This window comes from Esox lucius, chromosome 2, assembly GCF_011004845.1.
Source record: "Esox lucius isolate fEsoLuc1 chromosome 2, fEsoLuc1.pri, whole genome shotgun sequence".
Classification (NCBI taxonomy): Eukaryota; Metazoa; Chordata; class Actinopteri; order Esociformes; family Esocidae; genus Esox; species Esox lucius.
Genome location: NC_047570.1, coordinates 31314989 through 31332628, shown reverse-complemented (window position 1 = coordinate 31332628; position 17640 = coordinate 31314989). Strand labels below are relative to the sequence as shown.

The 17640-nt window shown below is 39.9% G+C and overlaps 2 protein-coding genes across 3 annotated transcripts in view; both read right to left on the bottom strand.

Moving 5' to 3' along the window:
- LOC105013985 overlaps positions 1–1223 on the bottom strand; it is a 20084-nt gene extending 18861 nt beyond the window's left edge. For both annotated transcript variants that reach the window (XM_034287824.1, XM_034287829.1), the window contains exon 1: positions 1084–1223. The gene's annotated coding sequence lies outside the window, so the exon portion shown is untranslated. The remainder of the gene's footprint in view (positions 1–1083) is intronic.
- LOC114828720 lies at positions 1059–17640 on the bottom strand. The gene is made up of 9 exons (XM_034287415.1): positions 17524–17640; positions 13614–13743; positions 11277–11447; positions 8165–8302; positions 7435–7595; positions 3902–4005; positions 3478–3673; positions 2786–2917; positions 1059–1064 (listed from the first exon to the last, which is right to left on the bottom strand). Exons 2-9 carry the CDS (start codon positions 13741–13743, stop codon positions 1059–1061), a joined length of 1038 nt encoding a protein of 345 aa, XP_034143306.1. The 5' UTR covers positions 17524–17640.

Genomic DNA, 17640 nt, shown 5'->3' with positions numbered 1-17640 from the left:
AGGCATGGCTAACAGCCTGCAGCCTGACCTGCACCCTATCTCATGGTGAGGCTATAGGAGTGAGACTCCTGTCAATGTTCCTCGATAAAAGAAGAGCTGGAAACTCCCAGCTGGATGATTCTTTCTTTTTTTAGGATTTAGTTTTCCATTTTGCTTCAGTTTGTTATCCGGTGCGGGTGGTTGCAAAAAAAGGTGTCAATAGCAAATAGGTAGTAAATGTATTTGATGTGTTATTTATGATTTTTCTGTGGTTTTAATTGTTTTGTGTTTGATGTAGTACTACCACTATAAACATTCATATTTTATAAATCAAGGTCCAGTTTAGGTGGCAGAATGCATGTATTTATTGTTGTTGTTATTAACAAGATGGCCTGCAAATGTTTTTAAATGTTTTAATATGGCCCCTACAGAATGGGTTTCACACTGATCGTCTAAAAGGTTTTCACAATTTTCATCTCAAGAAACCACTGAAAAAGCTACAATTGCATGAAAATTATTTTGTTTCAAAGTTCTTTGGGAACTCATGTAGAATTTGAAAATACTGAAAGCATGCAGCCGAATTGTGAAGCAGTCCAGTGGGAAATTCCAACTTAGTTTCAGACAGCTCCTTTGATAATGAATCAAACAATAACTAAGAGTCTTTTTTGGCCAATTTTTTGTTGTTCTCTAAAACATCTTGGAAACAGACACAGTTTTATTTCAAACTGTTCTATCTGATCGTTTATAATAGCATGATATCACAGAGGTTTGTGGCACTTTGACGATAAACCATGGCTAAGTGCTGTGTCTGTGTCTCAGCAATGCATTGTGCTTTAGAATAGCTCTTTGCCATGGTACACAGGCAATGTATTGGTTATATGCCGCACCCTAAAATGTCTAATTGCTTAAACAAATCATACTAAATGGAGTGTCCCAGATTTACATTAACCATGTTGCCCCTTTTTCAGGCAAGCTAAAACAAGTATCTAGTGTGAACACAACACACAGATTTTTTTAAAGAATGTGATGTCATACTGTGTTGGGGGCAAGACAAACAACTGTAGTTAAAACCAATTCATTCAAAACTAAAAGAATCAGGCATACCTCAGATTCAGATAACAGGTAAGCCCAGCAAATGTGTGCGTTTTCAAAAACCTCAAGGTCTTCAATGATGTTACCACCTCTTGGTTTTGTGAGGCTTGGCAACAACTCTCTGAATAGGGTGTACAGTCCTTCAACAATGGCAATCTGAAAGCAATGCATTCAATTAATTCAAAAGACATTAGTGCAATGTAGAATATACAGTGGATATAAATAGTCTACACACCCCTGTTAAAATGCCAGGTTTTTGTGATGTAAAAAGTATGAGACAAAGATAAATCATGTCAGAACTTTTTCCACTTTTAATGTGACCTATAATGTGAACAATTCTATTGAAAAACAAACTGATATCTTCGAGGGGGAAAATGAAAAATAAAAACCTTTCAATAAAACCTTATAACTGGGGATGTGGCTGTGTTCAGAATTAACCAATCACATTAAAACTCAATTTTTTTTCAAAAGCCATGGTCCGCAGAGAGCTTCTAAAGCATCAGAGGGATCTCATTGTTGAAAGATATGTCAGGAGAAGGATACAAAATAATTTCCAAAACATTACATACCATGGAACACAGCAAAGACAAGTCATCATCAAGTGGAGCAAATATGGCACAACAGAGACATTACCAAGAACTGTACGTCCCTCCAAAAATGATGAAAAGACGAGAAGAAAACTGGTCAGGGAGGCTTCCAAGAGGCATTAAAGGAACTGCAGCAATTTCTGGCAAGTACTGACTGTGTGCTACATGGAACAACAATCTCCCGTATTCTTCATATGAACATGCTATGGGGTAGGGTGGCAAGACGGAAGCCTTTTCTTACAAAGAAAAACATCCAAGCCCAGCTGAAGTTTGCAAAAACAAGTCCCCCAAAAGCACATGGGAAAATGTGTTTTGGTCTGATGAAACCAAGGTTGAACTTTTTGGCCACAATTCCAAAAAGTATGTTTGGCCCAAAAACAACACTGCCCAAAGACCCAAAGACCACCATACCCACAGTGAAACATGGTGGTGGCAGCATCATGCTTTGGGGCAGTTTTTCTTCCGCTGGAACCAGGGCCTTAGTCAGGGTGGAGGGTATTATGAACAGTTCCAAAAACCAGGCAATTTTGGCACAGAACCTTCAGGCGTCCATTAGATAGCTGAGGATGAAGAGGAAGTTCACCTTTCAGCACGACAACGACCCAAAGCACACATCCAAATCCACAAAAGCATGGTTTCACCAGAAGAAGATTAACGTTTTGGAATGGCCCAGCCAGAGCCCAGACCTGAATCCAATTGAACATCTGTGGGGTGATCTGAAGAAGGCTGTGCACAGGAGTGGTTGTCGCAATCTGACAGATTTGGAGCGCTTTTGCAGAGAAGAGGGGGCAAATATTGCCACGTCAAGTTGTGCCATGCTTATTGACTCCTATCCAAAAAGACTGAGTGCTGTAATAAAATCAGAAGGTGCTTCAACAAAGTATTAGTTTAAGGGTGTGCACACTTATGCAACCAGGTTATTGTGAGTTTTTTGTATTTTTTCCTCATAGATTTCAGTTTGTTTTTCAATTGAATTGTTCACTTTATAGGTCACATTAAAGGTGGAAAAAGTTCTGACATGATTTATCTTTGTCTCATTCTTTTACATCACAAGAACCTGGCATTTTAACAGGGGTGTGTAGACTTTTTATATCCATTGTATGTTTTGGTATCATCAAATTAAGCACCTTCTGGGTCTTAGTTCCCATGATATTTTTGCACATCTGCTGATACAGACTTTGGGCCAGAGGATTGCATCCACTGAGTTTCCGAATGTATCCAATCACTTTCTTGAAACCATCTCCAGAATACTTGTATTTCTAAAAAGGAAAAAAACATCTTATTTGAATAAATATAAGAAGTAACAACTGACTCGAGCTAAGATAAATAATAGCTTACTCATGTGCTGGTCAAGTTATTTGAATGCCAAAAACATGCATTAGTAGCTAATCAATGTTTGTTTTGGCAAACTTGAGCATACAAAAATAACAAGCCAACGGAAGTTGGACATAGCTATCTGATTGTGTACATAATGGAATTGAGAGGTAACCTAAATATTTATTATTTAAAATAGGAACAACTACATTTCTGAAATTATTGAAATATTAATCATACTGTAGAACTTTTGTTCTATTAAATAATGAATATTTACTCTACCACTGACTTTTGATGTGCATAATCAAGCTAGCACTGACTGTCATGTGCACAATTAGATATCTTTGTCCCACTACAGAAGGCCTGTTGTCCAGTTTCTTTATTTTCTGATGAAAAATAATAAAATAGCAAAATGTAAAAAAGGATCTCTTAAAATACACTATTGTAGTGGATAAGTAAGTAATTGAAACCTCACAGTATCATAGCAGTGTAAATAATGTCTCACAATGGTATGAAGTGTAGAATAGAAAGTACTGAGTCCCTTCTGAGTTTGTTGCACTGAAGGAGTGATGTCATTATAGAAGAAATTTACGGATTCATGGTAATCTTGATTGTCTTCAGGGAAAGAGGTTAAATAAAAGTGCACAGGTGATTCTGCACTGATTCCAGCTGCTTTCAAGGTGCCACCAACAGGGTTACTTCTGCAAAAGGAATGATAGTGATTTAGTGATGGCTTATCATTGATAGTAATATTATGTGTAGTATATTTCTAATAATACTGTTATGGTAAACAAAATATTTTTGGTTTATTCACTTAATGCATTGCTATATACATTTGCATTTGAGTAATTTAGCAGAAATTCTTATCCAGACCGATTTACACATAATAATGTGACATAACAATGATTATATAATAATTAATACATTACTTGTAATGGAGAACATTTTCTGGGATTCCACTTTCATTAGACAGCTTCTGTCTCAAATCTTTAATTGTGTCACTTTCCAAGTCCATTTTGACTTCATAGTCCCCCTGTTAACCAAGGGTGTATTAAATAACTAAGATTCATATTACACATAGCACATTCAGGACAGTTTTAGTTAACTTGTCAGTTGTGTCCTAAACTGGAAGTGTCCTTTAATGTTTTATGTCGAGAGACACAATGTTGTCAAATTGGGATCAGTGGGAGGGTAGCTGTAACAAAAGGGTTGCCTGAAAAGAATATTGGAAACAACGTGGACTTTTGTGGGGATTCTACTAGTAGTTATTCATCAAGTACTTGGTTTTGTTAGGATTAATTTTACATTCTATTCAAAATGTGTCTCAAACTTGCTTTGTAGCCTAATTGTCTATAGTATATGTACTATTTAATCATGTTACGGTAAACACTGTACATACCTGAGCATACAATTTGGCTTAATCTATTTATTTATATGGTAAACATAGTCAGGATCAGCTAAATAATAGTATTTTTAAGTGTCATAACTGCTTAATGGACATTTAAAATACATCCTTATAATGTATGGGCCTGTGACGTAAGGTCTAGACCTTGTCAAACATGTTATGCTTATGGCATATTATAATAACAAATATGGAGTTTGATTTATTCAGGTAGATTATTGTATATATTTTACATGGTCCTTCTTTAAATTACTTTGTGCTTATAAATGCTTTATTGTGCCTTCATAATGTCTACATACATACTATATTTATGTGTTTCAAACCATTTATAACTGTCATGTTGTATAAAGATTTCATTAACATGGCTTAACATAAATATCAATGTCAAATGTTACAGTATCAGAGATGTCAAATATGAAATAAAACAGTATTTTAAAGGTAGAATAAGCATTGTTTACAAAATTGTTAATAAATCATATTCAAGTGCGGCTTCCAAACTTATTTGTAACATTGTAATACATTGGTAGGCTACTGGGTTTCATTCCCAGAACCACCCACTGTAATGAATGCTTACTGTAATGAGCCCTTAGCTTTTGTATTTTGGCCATATACCACTAATCTCTGGGGTGCGTTTCATACAAGAGTGAAAGGTCGTTTTTTTATTATTCTCGTGATGTCTGGTCAGATTGACTACAGCCATGTAGTTGCCATTGTATGTTGGTCCTAAACACCTCTCCTCTTCTTACCTTATTTCTTAAATATATTACTCTAAAATATTTCTTAGATGACCACACCAATTCCTTATTGGGTGCAAAGACAAAATTGGACATGATCTCCATAAAACACTACACTGCAGGATGACACATACAATGATGCATGGACTTTTTCCGATACAATAAATGAAACATCACATATATTTGAAAAGTAATCAGTTTTTCAACCCACTTTTCTTCACACTTTTAATACCTTAATTTAATTTAAATAAGGTCTTAGCTAAATATTTATGGTGACATAAAGTGATTATTTATTTTTCAATGAATGCTACATCCATTCAAACAACATCTGACACACTTATTTTCTAGGAAGTTCAGGTTGAGTGGGACACATTGGTAGGTAAAGTGGAACTCTATTTTCTCATTAAACTAGGCTTGCTGGAATAAGCATTTTAAAAGATAAGTACATACCAGTTCATTGGATTTCAAACAAACCACAAATATGTTAAAATCTAATATGTTGTATATTATTTAATTTTCATTATAATTAAGAGTTGAACATTTTTACAGTATAATAGGGAAGCCCATATGTGCAGGATCATTGGGAAGCCTCTCTGTGCAAGCTTTCGGATTAGGTTAGCCAACTCCCTCTCAGCTTCTGGTGACAGCCAGGTATCTCTACCAGAGACATGGTGAGAGTCTTTCACCAGTCCCTTAGCACGTCTTTAGAGTGTGGATTTTGGGAGGTTCCATGCCCTCGCCAAAAATCTAAGCTTAGGAGTCTGCCTTTTTCCCACTTGCTCTTGATAGCCCTCTATAAGCCTTTTTATGCTATCCTCACTCAATAGATTAAGTATCCTTCCTTTCCTGGCTGTAGGCTTCTGTGCTTATCTTTGTTTGTTCTATCATTTCCCTCTCCTTCCTTTCTCTGCCTCTCCATGCTGTGTGGGCACCATCTTTTCCGTCATTTTAGGTGTTATGAGCTCCCTATCACTACATTTATATTTTGTATGTTCTACACAATCATGTCAAAATCATAATTTATTGAGCATGATCAAATGTTTAATGTGCTGTATTTTAGCCAAACAGGGTTTCACAGTTTACCTGAAAACCACTGTCCCGCTGTATCTAGTACTGTCAGGTTAAGTGAGACAGTGCTAAAAATCTGATTTGTATAAATCTTGAAAACAGTCGACATACATTTTCATTGTGATTTAAAACACTACCACTATGAGCTTATTTTAAGACCAAAAGTTATATTGTTCCATGATGACTGACAGAATGGCATTCTTATCATTTTAGAACGTTTTCACTCTGTTCAGCATGCTTAACATGAGGTTTAAGGTCAGGCTATTTGAAAAATAACAGCATACTCACTATGATGTCACACCCATCAAAACCTCTATTTCATGTCCAGCACATATTCAGCACATATTTTGATTGGCTTGCAAAATTGGCAGAGTACACTACCCATGAGCTTAAATGTCCCACTCAACCTGATATCCCACTCAACCTGAAGTCACCCTAGCTCACCGGATTTATTAGTCCTACTGTGACCATTATGTTTTGTACAATTCAACGAGCAAGGCAGTCTCCTCCATCTTCTAATGTTTATTTGTTCTGCTCCGCCTCACGTTGACCCAAATAATCATATAATTACATTCAAATTAAATTAGTCATCGATTTAGATCAATTCGTTGTTGCAACCCAATTTTGTTTCTTCTCCAAAACCTCTTAAAATCATGTTTTCATGCATTAGAATGGGTGGTCCCAGGAATGGAAACATCTATCCTGGCATCGCATTGAACATTTATAAATTCCATGTGAAACACAAACTGAACATGATTTTTAAAGACTTTATGCATTCCTCATGCCACCCTGTACAGTACAGGTTTAAGTTATAGCTGACTTATTGGGTTATGTCATATTTTACATTGGCATTTATGTCACACAGTTATGCCCTGTTTATGAACCCTCAATAAACGAGGACATACGGTTATAGATACTTTCACACATTTATGTAATCCTTATGAAGGATGCATTTATAAGCAAAACAAAAGTGGAACGTTTACACAATTATAGTTTGGTCACATCGACTGAATGTTTTCACCACATTTTACAATAAATAGAATGTAGCATTACATTTCGTCCAAAGACAATATGTTAACTATTTAACATTTTCATTTTGTAAGATCAAGCAAATTATTAAATTACCTTGTTTTAAATCACAAAATTGAAAAGATATTACCTGTAGAATTATTGTTAATACGACAATTTTAAGCTCCTGGTGCTTTCATGTCAAACCAACATAATAAGACCAATGTGAAAACATAAAAAACATACTTACTTTGAGCATGATGTGACATTGAACAATATCCTCTCCTGAAATGTCTAGCAGCTCTTGCTGTGGCCTTTTAGGGACTTGTAAGTTGACTACTAAGTTCTCCTTGGGTGTAAAAATTGCATAAAGCTCATTTCCATTTTCAATATGCCTGTCTGTCAATGACCCTAAAGAAATATCAAAGAAAAAATGTATGTCAATAAAAGGGATCTGTTTCCTTTCACTCAGTTAAATTGATATTTGCCACTTATTTCCAATGGTGAAATATAAAGTGAAATTGCAGTATTTTGTGTTACAAATATCTGGAGACAGGCTTTGTAAAATATGCAGGCCTATGTAGATGGCAATTGGCAGGTTGCATGTTCAATACCGGGCCAAGTTATACAATATATTGTAAAAATTGTGAGGCCCTGCAATAGACCTGTATCCTGTCCTGAGCTTGTTTATAACAAGGTACCTCATGCTACAGACACAATAGATAGGCTACTGCTCTTTTCAATTATAAATTTTTGTCGTTTTTATGATATATGTGTACAGGGATATCTTTTTTAAAACGACCCAAAAAGTGCTACCAAAAATGGCTATTTTCTAAAAATAGGCTATTACCATTCCAAATGGATTTTTTTTAACAAGCACCATTCATCTGAACTGACAGAAATGTTTTCAGTGTCAAAAAGGAAAATTACACAATTTAATGGAAGCTCTATCAGTTATAAACTGTACATCTATTACTTACATGTGTTGAAGAAAGGATCATCGGTTAAAGGCATCCCTTCTACTGTGTAGAGGCACACAGCTTTAGAGTTCCCAATGCCCTCTTGGTAACAAATCCTTAGCATCAGATCTTCCACTGTGTTATGGGCAGGATCCATGTCTGCATTAAAAGTTTAATAAATGCTCAAACACCAAGTTCATCTAGCGTGTCTAAGCCTGATTGATAGTCCCGAACAACATCTCAGATAGTCAAACTTGATAAACAGTATAACCTGAAGATTAGGTTCCACAAATTGTTTATGAGCCGGCCCCGAAAAGGAGGGTTTATGATTAGAGGTTAGTGTAAACTGACAACTCGGCTGATTCACGGGCAAGGCATGCATGACAGAATCACACTACCTTTACCCATAATTCCTTGTGTGTTTGTGCTAGCGACACCATTTATTTTTGTGTCCGTTAAACTCCCATAAATCTGACTATATGAACCACTCACGTTTTCCAGTGTTTTGTAAGAAGTACAATTTCAGAAGTCATAAACATTTTAGAAATTATCCAACAGTTAGAACTTACCATGATATGGTTCACTTCGCCTGAAAGGAGAAAGGCAGTGGAACACACTGTTGCCGCTAGCCGTGACGTTCACAGCCAGTTGACACATTTATATAGGGTTGTCAGTGGCTTTTTTTCTAAAATATGTGAAATTGCTAAATTACCTATGGTTAACGCATCTTAAAAAAAATCCATGGCTGGTGTTAGCACCTTTGGATTAAATAACTTAATGTAGCCATTTCCTGTAGGTGTTTAGGAACAACTAGGAGGAATATGCATTACAGTGGCCTGCTTCACGTCCCTGCGCAGCCAAACATCATCTTTGACTCATTGTTCCAGAGCACATTGTTCAAGTAGTTTTGGTCTTTACCCAGGTGTTGTCTGACAAACCACAGTCATGTATTAATATTCGTTTTTGAGAGCAGAGGTTTCTTCTTTCTTGACCACCCATGCAGGACAATTTCATGCAGTCCATTTTAGACAGTTAACTCATGAACATTGACATTGATTGTGGAAAGACAGACATGTACAGTAGATCCCTTCATGTTACCCTGGGGTTCTCAAAGACTTCCACTACCATTTTTGCTCAGCACTATGGCTGAATTGGGTATGATGACCTATGTACACTGAACAAAATTATAAACGCAACACTGTAGTATTTTCCCCAATTTATCATGAGCTGAACTCAAAGATCTGACTTTATGTACACAAAAGGCCTATTTCTCTCAAATATTGTTCACAAATCTGTCAACATCTGTGTTAGTGAGCACTTCTCCTTTGCAGAGATAATCCATCCACCCCACAGGTGTGGCATAACAAGATGCTGATTAGACAGCATGATTATTGCACAGGTGTGCCATAGACTGGCCACAATAAAAGGCCACTCTAAAATGTGCAGTTCCATCACACAGCACAATGCCACAGATGTTGCAAGTTTTGAGGTACATCCAACCGGCCTCACAACTCTTCATGGATGAATCACGGTTTTCACTGTACCGGGCAGATGGCAGACAGCGTGTATGGCATCGTGTGGGTGAGCGGTTTGCTGATGTCAACGTTGTGGATCGAGTGGCCCATGGTGGCGGTGGGGTTATGGTATGGGCAGGCGTGTTATGGACAGTGAACACAGGTGCATTTTATTGATGGCATTTTGAATGCACAGAGATACCGTGACGAGATCCTGAGGCCCATTGTTGTGTCGTTCATCCATGACCATCACCTCATGTTGCAGCATGATAATGCACAGCCCCGTGTTACAAGGATCTGTACTCAATTCCTGGAAGCTGAAAACATCCCAGTTCTTGCATGGCCAGCATACTCACTGGACATGTCACCCATTGAGCATGTTTGGGATGATCTGGATCGGCGTTTACGACAGCGTGTTCCAGGTCCCGCTAATATCCAGCAACTTCGCACAGCCATTGAAGAGGAGTGGACCAACATTCCACAGGCCACAATCAAAAACCTGATCAGCTCTATGCAAAGGAGATGTGTTGCACTGCGTGAGGCAAATGGTGGTCACACCAGATACTGACTGGTTTTTGGACGCCTCCGGACCCCACCAATACAGGGAAACTGCACATTTTAGAGTGGCCTTTTATTGTGGCCAGCCTAAGGCACACCTGTGCAATAATCATGCTGTCTAATCAGCATATTGATATGCCACACCTGTGAGGTGGATGGATTATCTCGGCAAAGGAGAAGTGCTTTGAGAAAAATATTTGAGAGAAATAGGCCTTTTGTGTACATAAAGTCAGATCTTTGAGTTCAGCTCCTGATAAATGGGGGAAAAAACAAAAGTGTTGCGTTTATAATTTTGTTCAGTGTAGATAGCCAGTGGTCTTGTACTCTCTCCATTTGTAGATGATCTGTCAGACAATAGAATGATCTACTACAGAATTGCTTTGAAATGGCTTTGCAACCCTTCCTAGACACATGGGCATAAATAATCTCCCTCCTGAGAGCCTGGGATAGGACTTTTGATCTTGGCATGATGTGTTACCACACACCCATATGGTGGAAGCTAAACCAAACCACGTTTTTTTACATTTTTAATTATACATTCAATTTTTTATTGAAAACGTTCGGTGAATTTGACTGAACTATAATTATGTAAAGGTTCCACTTTCAGTTATGTTTTGCTTATAAATGGATCATAAGGCTTTCATAAGGACTACATAAATGTGTTGAAGCATCTGTAACCATATGTCCTTGTTTATAGAGTGTTCGAAAAACATGGCATAACTGGGTGACATAAATGCCAACGTCAAATGTGACCCAACCCAATAAGTCTAATATTCATGGAAGGCAGGACCCTCTCAAATAACTCTCAAATAATTTTCTCATCAGCTGCACTTGTTTTGGTGCGCTTGATTCTAATTTCAGCCATAAGATGGTAAAGATAAGGGTGGAACTGAAATTGCATTTATTTTCATTTTTGATGGATTAAAAAGTATAATCTTTCAGTGCAATTTGTTAAATTCGATTACCTATCCATCAGTAATGTTGAAGTGAAGATATTATATCCATATGTCCAAATATGTGGGAAAAAGGGGTGATCTTTTTTAGATGACTGTATGTCTTACCTCTGATTTCTTTGGGCTCAGCACAGTGAGGGTAGGTGTACCGCAAGACGAAAGTCTTCAATGATTTTTGCATGTTACTTGATGTTTTGTACACCTCTTGCTGTGGTGCTCTGAATCTTTGGATGGCTTCTTTCATTTTTTTAAATCGATTCTTCTCTACTTGAGTAAAACCTGAAAAGAATTAATAAAGTGAATTAGGTCTGGAGAATTGTGTGGCATTTCTGAATGGCACATCACACCCTTTTATCATATTGTACACATTGCCTTCAGAAAGTATTTCGACTCCTTCACTCTCTGCACTTTTTGTTGTGTTTGCACACTTTGATCTGGGTAGTTTCTCCCATTCTTTCCTTCCAGATCTGTAAGATTTTCTGGGGAGAGTATATGAACTTAGATTTGCAGGTTTTCACATAAATGAAAAACAAATATCATTGATTTGGCTATACGTTTTATGACATTGTTGTGCTGAAAAAATAATCTGTTCCCCAGCTTGAGGTCCTGTATGCTCTGGATCTTCAAAGAACTCTCTGTATTTTGCTTTTTTTTTATCCATCTCTCAATTCTGACCAGTCTTACAGTCCCTGCGGCTGAGAAGCATTCCCTTAGCATGATTCTCCCACCACTATACTTCACTCTAGGCTTGGTATTAGCCTGGTAAATTGTTTTCACCAGATTAAGTGATTGGTATTTAGACCTTATAGTTCCATTTTGATTTGATTTCATGTTTTACTCATGCTCTAAGTGTCATCCAGGAGGTATGTTTTATTCCTTTTACTTAGGAGTAGTTTCAGTCAAGCCACTTTACCATTAAGGTTAGGGTGGCCATCAGTGCCAGCTCTAGCCTTTTGGGGGCCCACTCTCCTCTATTGGTTGGGGGCTCCCTAGCAGTCAGAGGCCCCCTGACCGCTTATGTCGCTTATGCCAGGAACCGGCCCTGGTGGCTTCTTGGTTACCTCCCTGACTAAGGCCTTCCTTGCTTGGTTACTTTGCGTCAAACGGCCAGATCTAGTATGAGTGTTTGTGGTTCCAAACTTCTTTTAATTCATAATGATGGAACTCACAGTACTTCCAGGAAATGTCAATGCAATTTATTTTATAACCATCCTGAGATCTATGAACTGGACTTCTTGTATTTTTGTTCTGACACACTGTGTTGGACCTTATATAGACAAGTGTGTGCCTTCCTAAATGATGTCCAGTCATTAGAAGCTACCACTGGTGGACTCCCAAAAAATGTTTAGAGACATCTGAAGGATGATCAAATTACATGAAATGCATCTGAGTTCAATAAGGAGTGTAAAGGCAAATTAAGAAAACTTAAGGGTCTGAGTATGAGATATTTCAGTTTTTCATTTTCAATACCTTTTCTCGCTTTGGAATTGTGTTTAGATTGATGGCAGAAAGAATACTTTATTCAATTATAAATTAAGTCTATAACACAAAAAAATATGGAGAAAGTGAAGTTTGAATACTTTCTGAAGGCAATGTATAAACAATCCACATGCTAAATTGTTTACTACTTTTTATATGTTCAAAAAGTTCTTTATTGATTAATTAATAATATTTATTTTATTATTTAAAGTTAGAATTACTTGCCTGTTTAAATAAATGAAAGCAAAATAGAAACTTTAAACCTGATGCATAATATAAAAAAAAATAGCTGGTCTACTTGTTCAAACTTTGTTTTGGTGAAAAAAGTATTTATCTTGAATATTAAGCTATGATAAAATATAAATTAATGTTGCACACAACTTACTGTATGTGCTATAACAATGTTTTCTTCAAATAACTTTATTACTGTAAATAGCTAATCAACAGATGGCAATGTTAGATAGCTTTAATACTCAAAAAAGTAGCCTAGCTATTCCTATTTCTGCCTTCCATTCCTACAAAGCTACAGTTAGCGTGCCAAATTTAGTTATCTAGGTAGTAGAGGTGTGCCGAATGCTTGGGCAAAACAAGTTGTAATGTTGAGGAGGCAAGACACATGCACAGGAAGAACAGAGGACATTTAATAAAACAACTAGAACTTAACAAAACAAACACAACAAAAATAGACAACTAAACGAGGCATAACAACGGGACATATTGGCTGTGAACCAAATGAAGCCAGACAAGCCACACTAGGAAAATTAGGAACTTAAAAAGGGACAGTGATTAGGGAAACAGGTGAGGGCAATGAACAACAAAACAGGTATACATGATCCAAATGAGGGAGAGAGCAATGGATCTCACTGGCCAGATATGCCTGCTGTGCCAGGACATGACACAAGTATCATATGTGACATTTACTGGCAGCAATGCACTTCAAATGGTGAGTTTTGAATCAGTCCTTACCCATGTTAACTAGAGTTTCATCATTTATTCCATCAATGAAATCTCTCTCATCTTTGACACCAACATTGCAAAAGCCATTGTAGTACTTCTCCAGTCGGTTTTGCTCGAGGATTTGGTATATTTTCTCCATCTGAAAGAAATGACAAAGTTTAATAAGGTACCATATGGCACATAGAAATAGAAATAATGCACTAAATTACCAAGGTAAAGTTGGTTTGGTATTTGATATTGGATATTCAAATTTTATTTTTTGTAAATGTACAAATTAAACAGCTTTTTTGTTGAATGACTAAGAAACCTCATACCACTTTCAAATGGTTCAGAGAGGACTCCCACATGGTCAACAACATTTTGAATTCCTTTTATAAACATCTGAAAATTTAAAAACACAATGGACACCCATGCTGTGCAACATGTGGGTGTTGCTATAACAGGTTAGAAAGGACCCAAAAGCGAAATGCAATAATGCAATGTCTTTAATAATGAAAGAGCAACAGTCCAGATTAACAGAAATCCTCTTCTTGAAATAACAAACAGAAACTGCCGTCGATACGGGCATTAGACAAACTACAGAAATATTCCAGTAACAGAGGCAGAGCTCAGCAAAAAGACCAGGTCTGGCGGTGTTAAGTCTCGGGTCTCACAGGGAAGATACAGTATACGGCTGGCGGAGAGATTGCTCAGGCAGGTCGTCAGCAGCAGGCAAACTAGGCAGAGTGTACAGCAAGCAGCAATTAGGTATCATCTATGTAGTAGGATACATAGATGATATTCTGATCTACAACAAAACATACCTGGAACACAGGGCCCACGTCCATGCTGTTTCAAAGTGCTTGCAACAGCACCATCTGTTTGCTAATGGGGAAAAATGCACTTTCCACACCTACACCATCTCCTTCCTAGGATACCACATTGCTCCGAAAGGCGTGAATATGGAGGTGGACGCAGTGAGTTCATGGCCAGTCCCAAAAACAATCAAGGACCTACAGAGCTTCATCAGCTTTGCCAACTTTCAAAGCTGATTCATCAAGGGCTTCAGCACCATCACAGCGCCACTCACATCACTGTTGAAAGGCCAACCTCAATGCCTCCGCTGGACCCCAGACGAGGAGAAGGCCTTCCTTGACCTGTGGGGCAGGTTCGTCACAGCCCCTCTCCTGAAACACCCAGACTCCCTAAAGCCCATGGTTCATGGTCGAGGTAGTTGCGTCCGAGGTCAGGGTGGGGGCCGTACTCACCCAGCAGCATGAGAATCCACTTCGACTCCACCCCTGTGCCTACAACTCTAAGAAACGGTCTGCTGTGGAGAGGAACTACGGCATGGGTGACCGGGAGCTACTGGCGGTAAAGTTGGCACTGGAGGAGTGGAAACACTGGATCAAGGGCGCCCGGGAGCTGTTCAGTGTCCTGACTGACCACCGGAACCTCAAATATGACAGGGCAGCGCGGCGCCTCAATCCCCGCCAGGCTCGATGGACGCTTTTCTTACAAACACTTCCAGTTCACCCTGACTTACCGCCCCGGTACGAAGAACGTCAGGGCTGACGCGCTCTCCCGCCTGCACGACTGGGGGGGTGGAGCTTCCAAAGGACATACCTATTCTACCCCCCTCGTGTGTCATGGGTCCTGTCTCCTGAGACATTCAACGGGCAGGGAGACGGGACCAAGCACCAGCAACCTGCCCCCGGACAACACCTACATGCCCCGGAGAGTGGGTGCACACCACGCCAGCTACAGGACATCCGGGCATCAATCAGACCCTGGAGGTGCTCAGGGCAAAATACTGGTGGGCCGGTATGGGGAGGACTGTGACACTACGTCGTGTCGTGCACCATGTGTGAACAATCTGAGGTACTGGTAACAGCTCCAGCGCGGAAACTCCATCCTCTCCCCGGGCCTCAGCAGCCTTGGTCACACCTGGCGGTGGAGTTTATGATGCTGTCCCCTCGGAGACTTGCCGCCAGCAGAGGGGACACCATTGCCGTGGCAGTGGACAGGTTCTCAAAGATGGTTAGATTCATTGCATTACCCAGTCTACACTCTGCTCTATGGGTCCCTGAAGTGGTGTTTGTGATGGTAATTCCATCGATAAGAACTCTTAAAGGAGTGAGTACAGAGGCAAAATTATCTTGGCACAATTAGCAGTTTATTTACAAATAGAGAGACGCGTCAAAAGCTTATAGAAAAATCCTCTGAGGAATCTCAAAATAAATACAGTACAATCATCAGTACTTAAAGGGGGAAAAGGGGTGTGGTAAGATGCTGCACAGCTGTCCTAACTCAATAAAACACATTCCCTTTGTTCTATCACTACCTAGGTTTCTCCCAAGGGGCAGGCAGTCCTCGCCCACATGGGAAACCTTTTCAACTCTGAAAAGGACATACAGCATCTGGACAAACAACCGATTCTCTGATGGGTTATACAGATGGGCAGATTTACGAGTAACCCTATAATCTGCTGATACTAGTCAGTAATGCCCCTTAAACCAATAACAGATCCCCCAATGCCACATTCCTTTTCTTACCTAAACATGGGGACTCAATACTTTAATCAGTAAGAATACATCAGTTCAAGAAATTTCCATAACATGTTCAAGAGGACATTGTGACATTCCGCGGCCCCCAGTTTGCTTCTCATGTCTGGAAGGTTTTCATGTCCAGGTTGGGGGTTGTTGTCAGCTTCACATCCAGGTATCACCCGCAGGCTAACGGCCAGGCAAGAGCTGGGAAGGTTCCTCCAGTCCTATTGTATGGACCATCCAGGTGAGTGGACCTGCTTTCTCCCCTGGGTGGAATATGCTCAAAACTCCCTGTGCCATTCCTCCACAGGTCTGACCCCCTTCCAGGTGGTGCACGGGTTTCAGCCTCCGCTGTGCCTCTGGGTGGGGGGTTCCATTGACATCCAGGCTGTGAAGGAGTGGTTCAGGACGTCAGACGAGGTCTGGTCCGCCACCCATGTCTGCCTGCAAGAGGCTGTAGGATGTCATAAGGTGCAGGAGGATAAGCAGTGGAGGGACGCCCCAGAGTACCACCCAGGTGGACAAGGAATGGCTGTCCATTAGGGATCTTCCTCTCCGTCAGGCATAAGCTATGTGAGGCTGTTTCATGTTCTCCGGAAGGTAAACGACATCTCATACACACTCCTGCTCACTCCACCATACACAAACCTCTCACCAACTTTCTATGTCTCTCTGTTTGGGTCGGTGATTCCTGGTCCGCTGGGGGGATTCAGTCCTGCAGGGGCGCCTCCACCCACAGTGGAGGTGGTTGGGGGTCCGACGTATCGTGTGACTCCCGGCTGCGGCAGGGCCAGGTCCAGTACCTGGTGGACTGGGCGGGTTACGGCCCTGAGGAGCGCAGCTGGGTCCGGGCGGTGGACATCTGCGACCCCTCCCTGACATCGGAGTTCCATGCTCGCCGTTCGTACCGGCTTGCACCTCATCCTCGGGGTCCTCAGGTGGCAGCGCCAGGAGCTGCGCCTGGGGGGGGGGGATAATGTAACGTCTGCTCCACGTGGCACCCCTTCCTCTCCGGCGGTACACCTCACCAGTGCTGTCCACCTTCCCTTTTTGCCTCTCTTTTACGCACTCGTTATACTCGCACCTTCACAATTTGAAAGTGGTTTGAGTCATTAAAGTCATTAAACAAAAAGGCTATTGAATTTTCCATGTTTAAAAGTTTTATAAAAAAATGCAAGAGTTTTTTTTGCAAAAACAAAAGGCTGTGCAACATGTGGGTGTCCTTTCTGAATAATTTGAAAGTGGTTTGTGGTTTCTATGCCACATGGTTAAAAAGCTATTGAATTAAGAACTATGAAGCATGTAATTTACCTAGCCCCATGTTGCAAGGATCTGTATACAATTCCTGGAAGCTGAAAACATCCCAGTTCTTGCATGGCCAGCATACTCACCGGACATGTCACCCATTGAGAATGTTTGGGATGCTGTGGATCAGCGTATACGAAAGCGTGTTCCAGGTCCCGCCAATATCCAGCAACTTTGCACAGCCATTGAAGAGGAGTGGTCCA